Here is a 15499-nt window from a genome sequence, read left to right on the forward strand (position 1 = left end):
GTTGCTCAGACACGCAATATCTCGAATTTGTTTGGCAGGAACATAACGGTCTGTGCCTTTTGAGGACATGACGTTCATTGGTGCGTTGCTCAGACTCTTTCGGAGACATGACGTTCATTGCAGCGTTGCTCAGACACGCAATATCTTGCATGTGTTCGGCAGGGATATAAGCATCAACGTCTTTCGAAGAGATGTTGTTCATTGGTGCGTCGCGCAGACACGTGCTACCTTGAATTTGTTTGGCAGGGACATCACAGTCCGTGTGTTTCGAGAACATAATATTCATTAGTACATTGCTCGAACACACAATACCTTGAATTTGTTCGGCAGGGACATCACGGTCCGCGTGTTTCGAGGACATAATATTCATTAGTGCGTCGCTCGAACACACAATACCTCGAATTTGTTCGGCAGGGACTTCACGGTCCGCGTGTTTCGAGGACATAATATTCATTAGTGCGTCGCTCGAACACACAACACCTCGAATTTGTTCGGCAGGGACTTCACGGTCCGCGTGTTTCGAGGACATAATATTCATTAGTGCGTCGCTCGAACACACAATACCTCGAATTTGTTCGGCAGGGACTTCACGGTCCGCGTGTTTCGAGGACATAATATTCATTAGTGCGTCGCTCGAACACACAACACCTCGAATTTGTTTGGCAGGGACTTCACGGTCCGCGTGTTTCGAGGACATAATATTCATTAGTGCGTCGCTCGAACACACAACACCTCGAATTTGTTCGGCAGGGACATCACGGTCCGCGTGTTTCGAGGATATAATATGCATTAGTGCGTCGCTCAGACACGTGACATCTCGAATGTGTTTGGTGGAGACATGATCATTTATGGATCATGAATTTTGAGGAGACGACGAGGGTCGAAGCTATGCATTACACGGCAGATCTAACAATGTTTCAAGATAGCTCTAATGGCACATTAACACTACCATGATATTAATTGTAAGACCAGACATGAGAGTGTAATTAATAAAAATGTAACAAATGTTCTAGAACTAATCAGAGTCAAATGCGGCCGCCTCCATCTCCAGTCTCTGGGCAGCAAGAGCACTGACGGACATTTGGGAAATGACATCTAGTGTCAGGTCCTGCCGGTGATTTCTTCCAAAAACTTTCCTACACGGGACGTTAGCGAATCTAGCGAGTTGTTAACAGTCAGATACTTGCCTTGTCCACCACTCCAGGAGCGCATGTACCCTAGCTCGCGCGGCTGGACCTGGCGGATCTTCAAAGAAATCTACGATGTTATTCCAGAACAGTTGATAATCGAAGTCTGCATCTACAGTGCGCCAGGAGGTGATGTTTGAAAGAGCAAATCGGACCAGCAGAAATAATGTCAAATTCATAGTCAGAGGCAAGAATCGGAGCGTACTTGGCAAGCAGTGTAGGCAATCGCGCGGGGAGTCACCTTCCTCATACCTATGATAGAGGCGACACAAGTCTTGACTCTTGCTTGGTCCGATCATCTCTTGGCGCGTCGGTTGTTCTCGAGGATATCAGCGCCGTCACCATCACCATCTGCCTCATTAGCAGAGGACGGAGAAGTAAAGATGGCCTTGAATCCCTATGATGCGATGAGCTATGATTCAATTGGGAAAAATGTCACGTACCATAACTAACAATTTTGACTTCATGAGACCGCGCTCGAGATTCTTGACGGAAGCTTCATAGCCTTCATACATGAACAACGGCCATGAGTTCTCAGAGACGATGTATGCAGTGGTACGGTCACGAATCCCAGCCCTGACGCTGGACAAATTATCAGCAACAGTTAAGAATGAGAATTATTGCTTACACTGGGTCGTCCCAACGCCATTCCGCTGGACAGAGCATGCGACCGCATGCATCATTAACGAAGCCTCGGTGGTGCTTGTCGTCGGTCCTAATGAGCGGAGTTGGATGACAGTCAATATTCACCCACGATGCCACAAGTTCCTTGAGAGTACCCGTGTCGTCACCACGAGCTGAGTCCACGCCTCGTTTGAGCTACATGGAAGATGAATAGGGGATATAAGAAAGATGCTGAGGACCACCCTTTCTGAGCATATCCTCCGACTCCTCGTGGTCGAGACTCGTCAGCTTCTGGTGAATCCATGGTAACGTCTTGCTGAGTTCGATGTAGCCACGTTGGTGGCGGTCTTGTCTGTGCATGGTCGTCAACAAAATCAGTACCGTCGTGACGAACACAATCAAACCCGAGTCCTTACTCGATAGTAGCGTCACTGTCGCCATCTTCACAATGCCGGTCATTTTCGGCGATAAGGTCTTCTATGGGAGTATAAAGGGCAACCATACGGCGGATTGCTCGTCCCTGTGAGACGTAATAGGTTGTCTTCCTGCGATGGGGAGTTAAAATCACCTGGAGAATTCGAGAGGATGTATACCTTTGCTTTGTTACCTTGTCCTGTTTCAAAATTTCGACTTCCTCCTCAAGAACGGCGATTCTTCGCTTCGCTCTAGCATGCAGAGACGTCGGGATACACAGGGAAGTTTCCTGAGCCCGAGGGCTGCCCGAACTGTTCCCCGATTCCGTCATACCCGAGTTCGAAGTCAGAAAGAGGAGGGCTGCAGTAAGTTGGACGAGGGCGAAAGCCTTCTATGAGGTTGTCTTATATGTGCACGATGTCTGTACCGATGACCTAATGAAAGACGAATCCGTATTGATTGGAATTCCCAAACAAGTTGTGGAAGTTGGCCTTTTTAGGATAGTCTAAGGAACGTCATTAGCTAGGCGCGACAGGGTCTTTCTAACATACTGTTTCTTGGTGGTTTCTCGAACCTTTTCAGGATAGTTCAAGGAACAATGAAAACACTTCTCTTTGATCGGGACGGAGGCAACTTTCGGAAGCGGCGGCTAGCCCAACAAGATGATGACGCGAGTTGGCCCTGAGAGGGTCCTTGATGTTGAAGACACTGAATGGCAAGCGAGATCGACGACATAATAACAAGCCAGAGAGTTTTACAGAGCAGCTGCCTGCGTCCGGATCGTGGGTTACAAAGTTCCTGTCGAAGTCCATTTTGATTGATCCTTTAAAAATTGCTCGTTCCGTAGACTTACATCTAGTTCGATGCCATTCGAAGAGAAGCACCATTTATACAAGAGCTGTTATTAATCATCACCAAATATAACTTTCAGATTCTCGAGACTCTCCGGGTCTACTTTGCCCGATCTATCGCTCCCTCGGAATGCCTCTTTGACGATGGCGGTCTTGCGTTTTTGGATCTGGAGTATGCGGCCTTCGATGGTGTGATCGACCTCGAAGAAGGTTTAATGGATATGGTGAACAGAGATTGAGACAAGCTCACTATAAAGCGTTTGACATAGACGGTTTTCTCTTGGCCTATTCGGTGCACGCGATCGATGGCTGTCACCAAAATCAGTACGATCAACTATAGACGAATACCCGGACACCAACCTTGATTTTCAGTCGCCGCGTTCCACCAGCAGTCCATCTGAGCAATATTCATCAGTGGCATGGAGCGACAAATTCCGGGGACTAACCATGAAAACGTGGTTGGCGCTCGTCAGCTATCGTTTGAAGCAACGTTCAGGAGATTCAAGAGGCAAGTGACTTGCGCTTACGTTCAGACCAACGCCACCTGCTTTCAAGCTGACAATGAGAACCTTGGGCTTCCGCTCGTTCTGCTTGAATTCTGATATGGCAGCATTGCGCTTCTTGAGGTCCATTGATCCATCAAAACGGTACCACGACAGGCGTTCACGGTCCAGCACCACAGAGATAAGCGAAAGGAAGGACGTAAACTGCGAGAAGACAACAGCACGGAAGTATGGGTCTTGATCTCGAATTCGTCCTGGAATCAGCTTAGCTCAGAGTGGAATGGACTATGCAAAGGAACACCTACTAAGGTTTTGTACCAGCGCATCCAGTTTCGTGGATGATCTAAAATCATTTCGGCACAGGAAGACTTCTGACGTTGACGTCCCTTCTTTTTCGTCCCCTGTGGACTCCTGGTGTGGGCTACCTTGACCAGACGACCGGGGAACCTCAATGAGATCTTGCTCCTTGACTGGTCCATGTGAGCACGTCGGGCATCGTGGCACCTCTCCCTTGTCCGTGCATGTCGCAAGATATGATATAATGCATTCTTTGCAACTGTTTATAACATTAGCATTGGTAGATGAAACGGACAGTATTATGCGCACCATTGATGCATACAGGGAGGGATGATGGACGGTGTCTGCATCACATCAAGGCAGATTGGGCATTCTGCATCATTGGACATGTCAAGGTTGGCTAAAACACTCTCAGCATAGGCTGCTTTCAAGCCACTCTCCGAATCACCCTCTGAGATGTCATTCAGCAGGGTGTCCATGTCGATCGCTCCATCTTTGGAGTGTCCAGAAGGTTTAGTCACTATCCCATCGCTAGTATCAGTGACCAGATCTGGATGAAGCACTGCCTGGCGCAGTCTTGAAAAAGAGGTAAGATTAAGATACGTCAGGCATCGAAAATCTCACCTCATAATCATAGCCAGAATGTGGGTGTAGTTTTTGCCTACGAGCCCTTTTGCGTTGAGCTGATCGAAATTCCGCTTTGCTGCATTGTAAATAGAGTCGTATATCTTTTGTTCTGCAGGTGTAAAGTGCAGTGTATCGACAGTGATTTCCTTCGCAGGTAATTCGATGATGTGTTTGCCAGAGTTATCACGCATGTTCTTCTCGCGTCGGAGAAGGACACTCTCGAGGATTACTTGCACTATTTCTATTGCTTTGGGATCGCGAGGAAGGAATGGCACAGCAATGAAACTGGCAAATGGCTTCAGTCTTGAGAAGAATGGAAATTCAAGAGAAGGATAGACACATACGAGCGGAAGAATGAGTACGATGACCATGTGTATACTCCAGAAATTGGCTGATACGAGATCAGTTAAACTATTGTATATGTATACTTTTGTTACTCACAGAAGCGAATGAAGGTCCTCCAGTTTATTGACAATGGGAGTTCCTGATCGTAATTCAGCATCTGGATTATGAGAAACATTAGTGTAATCACCTGTTACGGCCCATCTACGTCTAGCACGAAGAGCATACACAGCTCGTGCGGTCTTACTTGTCCTGGACTTGCAGTGATGAGCTTCGTCCAAAATGACTCGCAGCCACTCCACTTCACAGGCCGTTAATCGAGGAATCGTCAGTTGATCCCTGAGACATACCTTGGAAAATAGAAGATTGACCACCAGACTTGAGCAGTTTGGAGTGTTCGGAGGCAAGTACGCCGTAGGATGTAATAATCACGGTGATAGACGCATCATCCATCGAATTATCTTCTATACCGTCCAGGTCCAGCCTATTCTGTCCGTGCCAGACACTGATTTTGAGGGTCCCTGGTGCACTCGACCGCTGGAGTTCCTCGTGCCACTGGGAGAGCAGTGAGGTAGGAGCAACAATCAATGTTGCAGAAGGGCCTTTGGTAGGCTTATTTGTTTGCCTGAGAGCTCTTGATCGAAAGGCATTGTCAAGTTTCAGCTGACGAATGCGTGCAAGATCCCTGGAAGTATCGTCAGGAAGAATAGGTTCCGGATCTCGGTTTGTATGAATGAGAGCAGATAACATAATGGTTTTTCCCATTCCCACTGAGATAAATGAATCAGCTCTGAACACTGTACAAAGGTTACAGGGACGCACTCCCTGCGTGGTGTGCCAAATTGAAAAGTTGTTGTTGATGAGTAAGGTAACGTCAGATGAGAACTGCACTTTACCATCACTGGCAGGGAATAAGTATATATTAATCAACGAGTGCTTGCTACTTACGCGAGGATCCCTCCTTTGAGTGTGCGTTCGGCCTTAGGAAAGTCAAGACTGAGTTCTCCAGAGTAAGGGTTGAAGTAGAACGGCTTCTCGTCTGCAGTCAGATCGATTATACCATCTCGAGGTTCAGCAGGAAAAGCATACCTATAAGAACAGTTGATCGCTGTTCTTATAGCATGTTTTGGGGACTTACTTGCTCCATAGAGGGTGCATAGACACAGCTTCTCTAGCAGACATTTCGCCTGATTCCCTTGAATGCATCCACCTTGTATGAGTCAGTAGGGGAGAATTAGAAATTCGATGATATTCCGGCCCACATAAGCGCTTGTTTCTGGTATCCCCTTAGTGTTAATGTAAAGGTGCCGGAGAATCCATCTCAGCCATCGATCGATCAGTGCTTCTGGGCTCTAGAGAACTGTCAATATGATAGCCTGACATCACAAAATGATACCCGCTTCTTGTAGATGACGTCAGATAACTCCTCGTCATCTTCTATTTCTACTTCCTCGCCGTCACCAACAATTTCAACTCTCTTTTTCTTGGCATCGCCGGGATGTTGCGTCGGTTTATTGTTCATGCCATCAGATCCATTTATCATGTTGTCATTATCTTGGACGCGGGCTCCCCTACAAGGGCGGAGGTTGACAGCATCGAAGAGAGAGAGTAGCGCAGATTTGCGTTCTCTGAGAGTTTGTTCATCTTGTGTATCTTGTCCCTGATTGAACATCGCCTTCGGTGCCCCCTCCGCGGAAGTACTCGGTGGTTTGAATGCAGATGCACGGATATATACAGACAATGAGACTATCAGGTCTGCACCAGAATGTAGAGTGGCTGGGCAGTCCACCGCTGTGCTGCCCTTGAAGTCGACGATCCCTGAACGCCGTGGTAAATGCAAGGCTAATTCAGATGGAAGATAAAGTACCGAAGTCAAGAAGCCTTGAAACCCAAGATGAAACATGTTGCGGAAGACGGCCAAACTCTGGTTGAAATATGTGAGCACCCTTACATCATTTGCAGATGATGCTCACCGAAACCACAGGTCATTTGTAAGGCGAACTACGGTGTCAGCTTTCTTCAGTCGTTTTGGGTGGCTGCGATTTCAACATAGCACTGAGGGTGAGTTGCTTCTTTTTACCATTAACAAGGAATGATCCAAGATATGCAGAATGACCAGACGGTCCCATACGCACCTGAACCTTGGAAGGAGGTGAGAGTCGCCTCTTCTTGACCGGTCAAGGACGGCCCGGGAAAGCAAGTGACTGGCCCAAGTGAGAGTGTCAGACTGGAGAACGATGGAGGGAACCATTGAGGTACCGAATTGGTCACTGGAAGGGTATAAGTATGGTATTAAAGAGAAACTTGGAGGACTCGGACTTGTCAGCTAATCACGTGGCAGGATGTCTGAATCGCGATCGCCATCATGGTTAATAAAGTAGGTATATTATATGTTTAAAACCAGAACTTTTTCGTTAACTATCGGAGGCCCAGGTCACCGTGAGGAACATTACAAGCTTCTGAGTCGGACTTGGACTCCGAGTCGATGAGCCTAACAAATCAAAAAGAGAGATCATCGAACGAGTCATCGTCAGACTCTCCCGTATCATCTTCCGATTCTGATCCCTCCAGTCCATCACTTTCGTCTCCGGACTCCTCGCAAAGATCACCGTCACAGTCCATCTGTTGTTCATCGCCCTCTTCTTCATCGCACTCGCCATCGCTTCTGCCTTCACCAACGTCCATAGCTTCCACTGGTGCTGCTAACCAGGAGCCAAAACATTCTCTAACGGTCCTCCGCAAAGCCACTGGATGTCCTACGCCCAAGTCAGTATAGCGCAAGAACATATCGCGGTCAACAAAACTGGTAGCTCTAACAGGTAAGAGTCATTCAGCAACAAGAAGACGCACTACACTCACATCCCGACATAATACTCTTCCCAATCATCCTGTTCTTCGTTGGGACGTGCTAAAGATTTCCCGTACCGAAGCGCACTCACACCGCGCCCCGAAGCGAATGAAGGGATTAAATGAGCTCCTCGGATCACTTGACCCGGATCAAGAAATCCGAATGCGTCGTGATCCGACTCCTCCACGAATGCCACCTTGGGAAGGCGGGCGTGCTGTATGCCAGACTGATATTCCGACGGTATTAATGGTGCGAACCATCGGACATAGAAGACCTCGACCTGCTGTTTTTTGATGCGACCACCAGACCCTTCAAGCCAAGTATCCATGTGATAGATACCGAGTACGCGAGCATACCAGTATGGATGGGTAGGGGCGGTTTCTCCAGAAAGCACCATCACATCTGCGTGTGTGCGGGGGTTGATAATATCATATTCGCGCCTCATGTCGTAAGTAGTGTAGTGTACCTTCATCGTCTGGACCGAATATACCGTATTGTTAGGTATAATAACCGTGTTGCGTTCCTCGTCCGTGAATGTGTGATCACAATCACAGACATCCAACTTCTTTAGCCTGTACAAAATATGGTCCTTGAGTTTCGGGATGAAATCCTGAAAATCAACATCATAAACAAAACGCGCCAAAAGTGCAAAGTCATTTTTACCTTGGTAGCTGGGTCGCCGTCAGTGTTCCTGGAGGAATGCGAACAGCAAAACTGGATTATTTCGACTACTTGCGATAAAATGATGGTCTTCAGGGAAACCATGGAGTGGGTGAGTCGGCTGGAGATTGGTCGCCCGACAAAGTGATATTTGCTGCTTCCCTGACTCGCTGTAGCACACGACGCCTGCGCTCGTGTTTTGCTAGCTGCCCTGGAGTGTCCAACTTCCTCGTTAATGGATAGAACACTTTCAAGGCTCTGTGCGCCAGTTCACCCTGGTCAGTAACATAAGTTCCGCAGTGTTCTTGAGAGCTAGGGAACAGTACGCACGATCTGAGTGGTAAAAGAGTCGGTAGTGCCGAAGAGCTTGATAGTGCGCACAGTAGTCACCCATTGCATGAAACTTATAAGTGTTTAAATTGAACTTTTTCGCTTTTGGCCCACTAGATTCTGAAGAAGGATTATTGGATTCGGCACGCTGGGCCAACCTTCATTGGCGAGCTGCCGTTTCTCTTTGTAATTCCACAGTGTTAAAGGCGGCGCACGTAGAATCACGGAATTTCTGCAACTGTCGAGAGAGGGTTTTGAATGTGTCCTCGAAAAAATTAAGGGTTGACTCCGAATGATTTCTTAACTTTGCAAGTGCGTGCCATTGAGCGAATCTATACAAAAGAGTCTGCACGATCGTGTCATGACTGGCAGGAAACAGCCCTTCGAATGCTGGTATTGCACACTGTAGAGGTCGTCAGGACGCTACATAGATAACGATAAAGTTAAAAGGCAAAAAACCTGCAAAATGTCTTCAAAGTCGCGTGCGGCCAGTCTCTTCATCTCGGATGTATTGTTTGCAAAGGTTCGAATGACCCCACTACCGAAAGTTGGGACCTGACGAAATCTGCAGCGTCATAGAATTTGTTACTGGTAAGTTACGTAGAAACACTGGACAAACGCCGACCTGGAGTCTAAGGTTGCAACTAGCTGGGTTCCGCCTGGCAGTGCATATAGAATCCTGATGAGGTGAGTATATAGAGCCTTCCAAGTACCCAACTCGCACTTGTGCATGAAGTCCACGACGAGCATCCGGAATGGGTCGAGGTGCAGCGCTCCGAGCTTCTCAACAAATTTGTTCTGCCGGTTACTCACATGAGCTAATATGACATAGCTACGAAAAATGTGCACTCACTATGACAGGTACCCAGGACCCCTCTCCAAGCGTCTCTTCAACTTTCACACCGTCCACTGTATTTCCCCACTTATAGATATATTCTCGTGCCGTGGAGATATTGCTCTCGACATAGACTCTGAGATTATTGAGACGGCTCCTCATGTCCTTAAGGAGGCCTAGAAAATTGAACATACTTTTCGGCGTGAGACAGCGCGGGCAGGGACACAAGCCCATGTCTTTGATGGTGGCAATTAAAACCCTAAAATTTTTTGAGTAATCCACCAATCTTTATCAATATAACGTACTTTTCAGGATAGTCAGCTGAATACGTGAATATACGAGGAAATACCCTGCGTAACACTCCATCGGCACACTTTAATATGATACCATGGCGGTATGCTTGAATAAAATCTTGATCTAGCAAGATATCCCAGCATGCGTGGAACAACTCGCGTCGGCAATGAGCGTGAAGAGCGGCCATGCCACTCTTCGATATGCGAGGCAAGCTGCTTAGGATATCTTTGACCTTATCCGGCAGCTGGTGTGCAATGCCAAATGGTGCTTGAATGTAGAATAGGAAGACTTACCGACGGTAAAAACCCTACAATGTGACATGCACTGGATTTCGGAGCAGAACGTGCATATTTGGTCAAGTTCCCAAAGTACATATAAACCGGCCAGGCTTTCGCCGTTCCGAAGTTCGCCAGATGTGTGGCATCGGAAAAAAACATCAGGCCCACGATTACTCGTTCCAGCGAACACCCGGGCTCTCTCGGGAGCTTCTGCAGCTCGTCTTGGGCATCTAACCACGAGTCAGACGTGTACAACTCGTCATATATTCGCTCCTCGTGACCATCCAACGGATCCTTCCATAAACGCCTGAAAGGTAAAAGATGGAATGCGTTCGCTTGGATATCGGCGAAGGCCGACTTGATCACTTCAACAAGTGGACGGAAATGGAACCCTGGAACAGAAAAAGATCTAGCATCGCCCTCACCCAATTTCGTAGGAATATCGATGGTGACATTGGCTTGGGTCCAGTCATCTGAAAACTTGATATTCTTGCTGCTGCCGGGGTCATCATCCAATTTTCACAAACTCCTCTTCACCGAGAAGTTCTCTAGGTGCGTTATGTCAAAATCTTTCGCCAGCATTACTTCCTTGACGAGACGGGCGACTTCAGTCTCGGATTTTTGGTTGCTTCCTGAGTTCATCCAAGACATGAGCCGGTAGATCGTTATGTTGGAAAAGGGGTAAGGAGGCGGGAGGATACCAGGTGAATCAGTCTCCTGCGTCATAGTTGGACACATTGTCGAAAGTAGCTGGGATGGGACGAATTTATCTGGTTCGAAGGATGGGCGGCGGGGGTACAATCGACCGAGTCCAAGAGAATTGAAGGGAGTCTGAAGTGTGTCTCGTAATGTCAGTAGAACTCTCCTTATTCTGGATTGAGGCGGGGCAACATTTCGAGTGCTATGATCAACATGATCGGAGATATTGACGTCCTCCTCAGGAAGAGAGATATCCTCATAGGGCTTGGGTATCCGTCTCACTGGCCGATGGTGCGAATGTTCTTCTCCTAGGAAAATTATTTTAAAAAAAGGATCAGTAGACTTCGGGAACACACCGCTGCCAGGAAACTTACTAGTAGTACCCAACTGAGCATGTTGATCGATCTCGGGTTCTGTGTCGTCGAAGCTATCAGCCATATTAAGCTGCTGCTGCGAAGTTTGCCGGAAGTGCCCATGACTTTCCGCTGCGCTAGAAGACGGTCTTCTATGGCCAACCTGAATCTTGTACCTGATGGACGGTTTACATGAGGCAATGGGCTTTGAGCGGTCACTGTGGCCCTCTGGCACATGCTGAATAGGCTGCAATACGGTAGTGTTCTAGATATATGTTTTCAATCGCTAACCTGTTATAATTGCATGGTGAGACAGAAAAGGCTCCTCACCAACGAGTTGGAACTGCCGCAAGATAAGCCTTCTGATGAATTGGCAACTGTTCGCTGCACCATGAAACCGTTCCGAGTCAGTGGAGATCTGGCTGCCTCCTTTGCTCTCTCATGTCTTTTCTGACTGGCTAGAACTTTGTATTTGTTGTAGGATTGGCAGGTTGCACGATGCCTGCTAAGCCCTCGACTGTCGGTTGCTTTCTCCCAGGAGCAGCCTGAAGCTTTGCAAGCCTGAGATGCCACCATCGACGAATAGTAGTAAATGACTGAGAGCCAAAGAAGAATGAGACCGGGCCATAGAATTAGTTTTTTGCGCATTCGCCGAACAGCTGTTTAGCGGACTCGAGTCGCTACTAATGAACGTACGGTGGGCTCCGTACTAGTAGTAGTAATAAGGTTCGACTCCAGCCGCAGAGTCACTGCTCAGCAGCACAGCCGCGCCTCAATCATTTGCAACTTGCACTTCAAGTCATTCTAAGGTCGGAATGCAGGAAGAACTTCAAGATCAGTCACATTAGTGACTTCAATACTAGTACGCTAGTCAAACAAATGAGTTACTAGTAGTAGTTGATACAGTGATAATCTTAATCCCATCTCGCTTCTTCTTCAACTTAAACTGCCGTGGCCGCATACTGCACCAGTCATGACATTTTGTACATATTTACATCTACCATGGATCGATCTGGGAATGTTTGCAACGTCAAGAACACAAGTGAAATGGTATGTACTGTCATTCGCAACACGGTCAGTATTGTGGCATCTGCAAAAATTCAATGAATCACTTACCTCAGACAGCCAACTGGGACATAGGACCATCCATACTATCTGTAAGAATGGTGTCCAAGCATGTCTTCAAGCGATCTTCAGGAGTTGGATCATCGAAGGGTAGAGACAAGTTACGCTTATCGGCAACATCCTCCAGTTGTTCAAGTTGGCGCTCTGCAACAGTATATTCTGTGAAATCATGAGTATATGCAGCAATACCAAAGTCTGCGTCATCTTCGAGTTGGTTCCTACTACGTTTGACCAAAAGCTTCTCGAAGAAGGAAGCTTCCGCTATGCTCTCAGCGTACTTCTTGGCGTCATTCAACAGAAGCGTTTGGAGAAGAATAGCATGTCGTTCGGTTGTTTCGAGTTCCCAAGCTGTTGTGAGAGCTCGCAAGCGCCTAGATTCGCGATCAGATCGCTTTGCGAGGACAGCTGCACGGACGGCGCTGTCAGGCAAAGCATCAATGCCACGATTGAAGACATCGAAACCCTATTGTAATGCCTGTCAACATAAGATGGTCTGTGGTCAAAATTAAGCTAGAATACCTTCTGGACATCTATCATACTCATATCAGTCTCACCAGAGTACTTTCCTAGATGTCTTTCAACAAATCGGAGCTCTAGTGCACTGGGAGTATCATGACACGACGTTGCAGGCCGGAATCTTTTGGCCGAGCGCATTGCATAACAAGGCATGTGGCGGGTTACGGAGGGAAGAGATGGAGGTGCATACAATGGGACATCGGAGTCATGATGTCGATGCGTGATGGAGTCTAGGAGTATATCATGGGGACTCGGATTACTGGGAGTCTCTGAGTCAGTCACCTCGTCCGATTCGGATGGCTCGGAGCTGTCTGGCAACATGGATTTAGCCAGGATATGGTCAGCCATACGTGCTACATGGTGAAGATCAGGACTGGATCCTCTGTGAGTGTTCATTGAAGGCGCTCTAAGAACTTCGCGGATGCTGGTATATGGGATGCTAGCCATAGTTCAGTCATGTTTGACTACAATCGTTCCGTCTGATTATATAAGTCGGCGGTGTTTAAAAGCAACCCTGCCGTATTTGGTACCTGGCAGCTACTTGGTGGGAGCATAGTCCCGAAAAATATCAGTGAACAACCTGAGTAAGGTATCACTGCACCAGGTCTCTGTCTTGATACACTGCATTGCTAGTTATATATAACTAGAGGCCCACGCCATGCCCAGTTCAACATGTCATAGTGATAAATGCCCAACCGACCTTCTTTAAACTGTTCAATCGCTCACCGATATGTCAGCATCAGCTGGCGATTGCTGGAAGGGTCTGGCGATAAATCAAATCGTGACTAGACTCGGACTATAGCAGACAGGGAATATATCTGATTAATGAAATTCGGTCTAAGTTTGGTTCAAGTATCAACAAACAAATTCAAATAAACATCAAGAAGCACCTTGCGGCGTTCCTGTCCCCCGGAGCCCTGGCGCTGCCAACGGTATTAAGTAGTAGAAAATAATAAGCGACCATCTGTTTAAGTTACTCTAGAGTATGAATATTTTCTTTGTCTTCGTCGTCAGGTTGCACTCGTGCCTTCCTTTTCCCTTTTGCATTCCTTCTCATCTTCGCGCGTTCCTCCTTAATATGAACTTTGTGAACACTAGCGTGAAACATGTATGCAGCACCCTCTGGCATCCTGATTTTCTCCTCGTAAAATTGAATACTAAAACTCGCTGCCGTCACCAAATAAAGTATGCCGCGATCCTTCAGCTTATCCACATACTGCGGGAACTCCATGGCAGGGTAGCGAGCATCGATGATTGCAAGGACGTTGTCAATGCCCTGCGGCGGTTGCCAGTCATCGTCCGATTCCTCGTCACTCTCCATGTAGAGTGCATATGTCCTCTTGAGTGGTTTTGGGCCTTGGCCTTGTTGCCCGAAAGGTGGGCCGTTACTAGAAGCCAGCATGTCGTTGATAGCAGGTGAGATGTGAACGTGATTGTGGATGACAGGCGATACGAGCTCGGTAGGCACACGCTGAAGTGGCGATACAGTTCGTTCCTTCCTTGTCTTCCGAAACTCGTCAAAATGAGGTGTGCTAGGTAATGTAAGACATGTGGCATCCTCTGGATCCCGAGTTTCATGCTAAAAGTCATAAGCATAGTGCAACGTGACGCTTGCAGGCCAATACATACCAAAAATTTCGCCCACTCCTGCAGGTCTCGGGTACACAACGGATAGTGCGGATTCATGCCTGGCTGTGATGTATCCACCCAACAGAATGCGGCGTCCTCTCCAAGTCGATGTTCAGAGCAACGCAATTTGCTCTGGACAATCTGTAACTCCTGCCCATATGGCAGAAGCAATGCTTTAGATTCCATCTTCTGATCCCCTGCAGAACACCATGACATAGCACCTTCCCGCCGTTCTGTTGACTTTCCCTTGACCATAGGCTTCTGCAATTGTCAATTGTTACCCTGACGTCTGAGTGCGGGCGACCCTCATAAACCACTTACGGTATTGACGATTTCGATTGCAACGTTCTTCTTTTTCCGACCGGACATCTGCTCCCGTGCAGCTCTGAAAGCATTGCTGATATCTTGCGAGTTCAGAAGCCGGTGGGGTGGGTCTGTGCGGTGGGCTGTAGACAGGCGCCAACCCAAATTTTCGTACGTCTTTGGGACGTCCATGGTGGCCCTCGTGGAGTCTAACAGGTCCTGGGCACTCAGATCTGATTCGGAGTATAGACGGCCCACGTATGTCGTACATTTATCGGTCTCCATGCTATTCAGAGGAATCCGAAACTCAACTACAGCAGCGTGGCCAGGATTAGTATTCAAGTTACTCAGCGAGTGCCATAGAGTCACCTTTCTTTCGCTCGGGCTCGAGCTCTGGCTCTGCGAGTGCAGGAAGTTCTTGCACTGCTCCGATATCTTGAGCTCCTGCCAATGCCTCATATGATGATTGAACAGTACGGGTTCGGTTGATTTCTTCGCCGTCTACATCGGGTAGTTTTTGACGAACGCCCAGTAAGTAAGCCGCAGTTTGCACCCAAGATCGCTGACGAGCAGAGAGCATAGAATCAATGGAGTTGCTGATGTTCTGTGATAGAGGTGACTTCTGACCCACTTGGGAGCAGTTCGGATTACAAGCCTGTGCGGGCACGGGGGACAGAGTTATTGATTTGGGTGACATCATGCACTAAGATGACTCTGGGACGGATTCGCTCACCTCCGAGCATTTATATTCTGGTCAAACGGAGTGGTCATAATTTACTCTCAT

General features: G+C 47.7%; 4 protein-coding genes across 4 annotated transcripts; all 4 read right to left on the minus strand.

Moving 5' to 3' along the window:
- Window positions 1-1168: 1168 nt before the first annotated feature.
- On the minus strand, window positions 1169-2556 carry F5891DRAFT_958819 (uncharacterized protein; the record flags this gene model as incomplete). Its single annotated transcript, XM_041375590.1, has 7 exons — window positions 1169-1428; window positions 1536-1584; window positions 1631-1769; window positions 1816-1996; window positions 2051-2163; window positions 2228-2356; window positions 2405-2556. The coding sequence occupies 7 exons, from the start codon at window positions 2554-2556 to the stop codon at window positions 1169-1171; spliced, it is 1023 nt and encodes a 340-aa protein (XP_041221896.1).
- A 573-nt stretch (window positions 2557-3129) lies between these two features.
- F5891DRAFT_1247289 (SNF2 family N-terminal domain-containing protein) lies at window positions 3130-6886 on the minus strand (the record flags this gene model as incomplete). Its single annotated transcript, XM_041369829.1, has 16 exons — window positions 6819-6886; window positions 6713-6769; window positions 6232-6663; window positions 6108-6165; window positions 5984-6055; window positions 5794-5934; window positions 5196-5635; window positions 5036-5146; window positions 4945-4987; window positions 4501-4806; window positions 4186-4452; window positions 3885-4135; window positions 3604-3833; window positions 3437-3473; window positions 3327-3385; window positions 3130-3276 (listed from the first exon to the last, which is right to left on the minus strand). The coding sequence occupies exons 1-16, from the start codon at window positions 6832-6834 to the stop codon at window positions 3130-3132; spliced, it is 2667 nt and encodes an 888-aa protein (XP_041221897.1). The 5' UTR covers window positions 6835-6886.
- Window positions 6887-12259: 5373 nt separating this feature from the next.
- F5891DRAFT_1193122 (uncharacterized protein) lies at window positions 12260-13230 on the minus strand (the record flags this gene model as incomplete). The annotated part of the gene is made up of 2 exons (XM_041367682.1): window positions 12260-12730; window positions 12787-13230. The coding sequence occupies 2 exons, from the start codon at window positions 13228-13230 to the stop codon at window positions 12260-12262; spliced, it is 915 nt and encodes a 304-aa protein (XP_041221898.1).
- A 526-nt stretch (window positions 13231-13756) lies between these two features.
- On the minus strand, window positions 13757-15412 carry F5891DRAFT_1193123 (uncharacterized protein; the record flags this gene model as incomplete). Its single annotated transcript, XM_041367683.1, has 4 exons — window positions 13757-14362; window positions 14413-14673; window positions 14734-15026; window positions 15085-15412. 4 exons carry the CDS (start codon window positions 15410-15412, stop codon window positions 13757-13759), a joined length of 1488 nt encoding a protein of 495 aa, XP_041221899.1.
- Window positions 15413-15499: the final 87 nt, after the last annotated feature.

Source organism: Suillus fuscotomentosus, assembly GCF_016647785.1.
Source record: "Suillus fuscotomentosus strain FC203 chromosome Unknown F5891scaffold_56, whole genome shotgun sequence".
NCBI classification, from domain to species: domain Eukaryota; kingdom Fungi; phylum Basidiomycota; class Agaricomycetes; order Boletales; family Suillaceae; genus Suillus; species Suillus fuscotomentosus.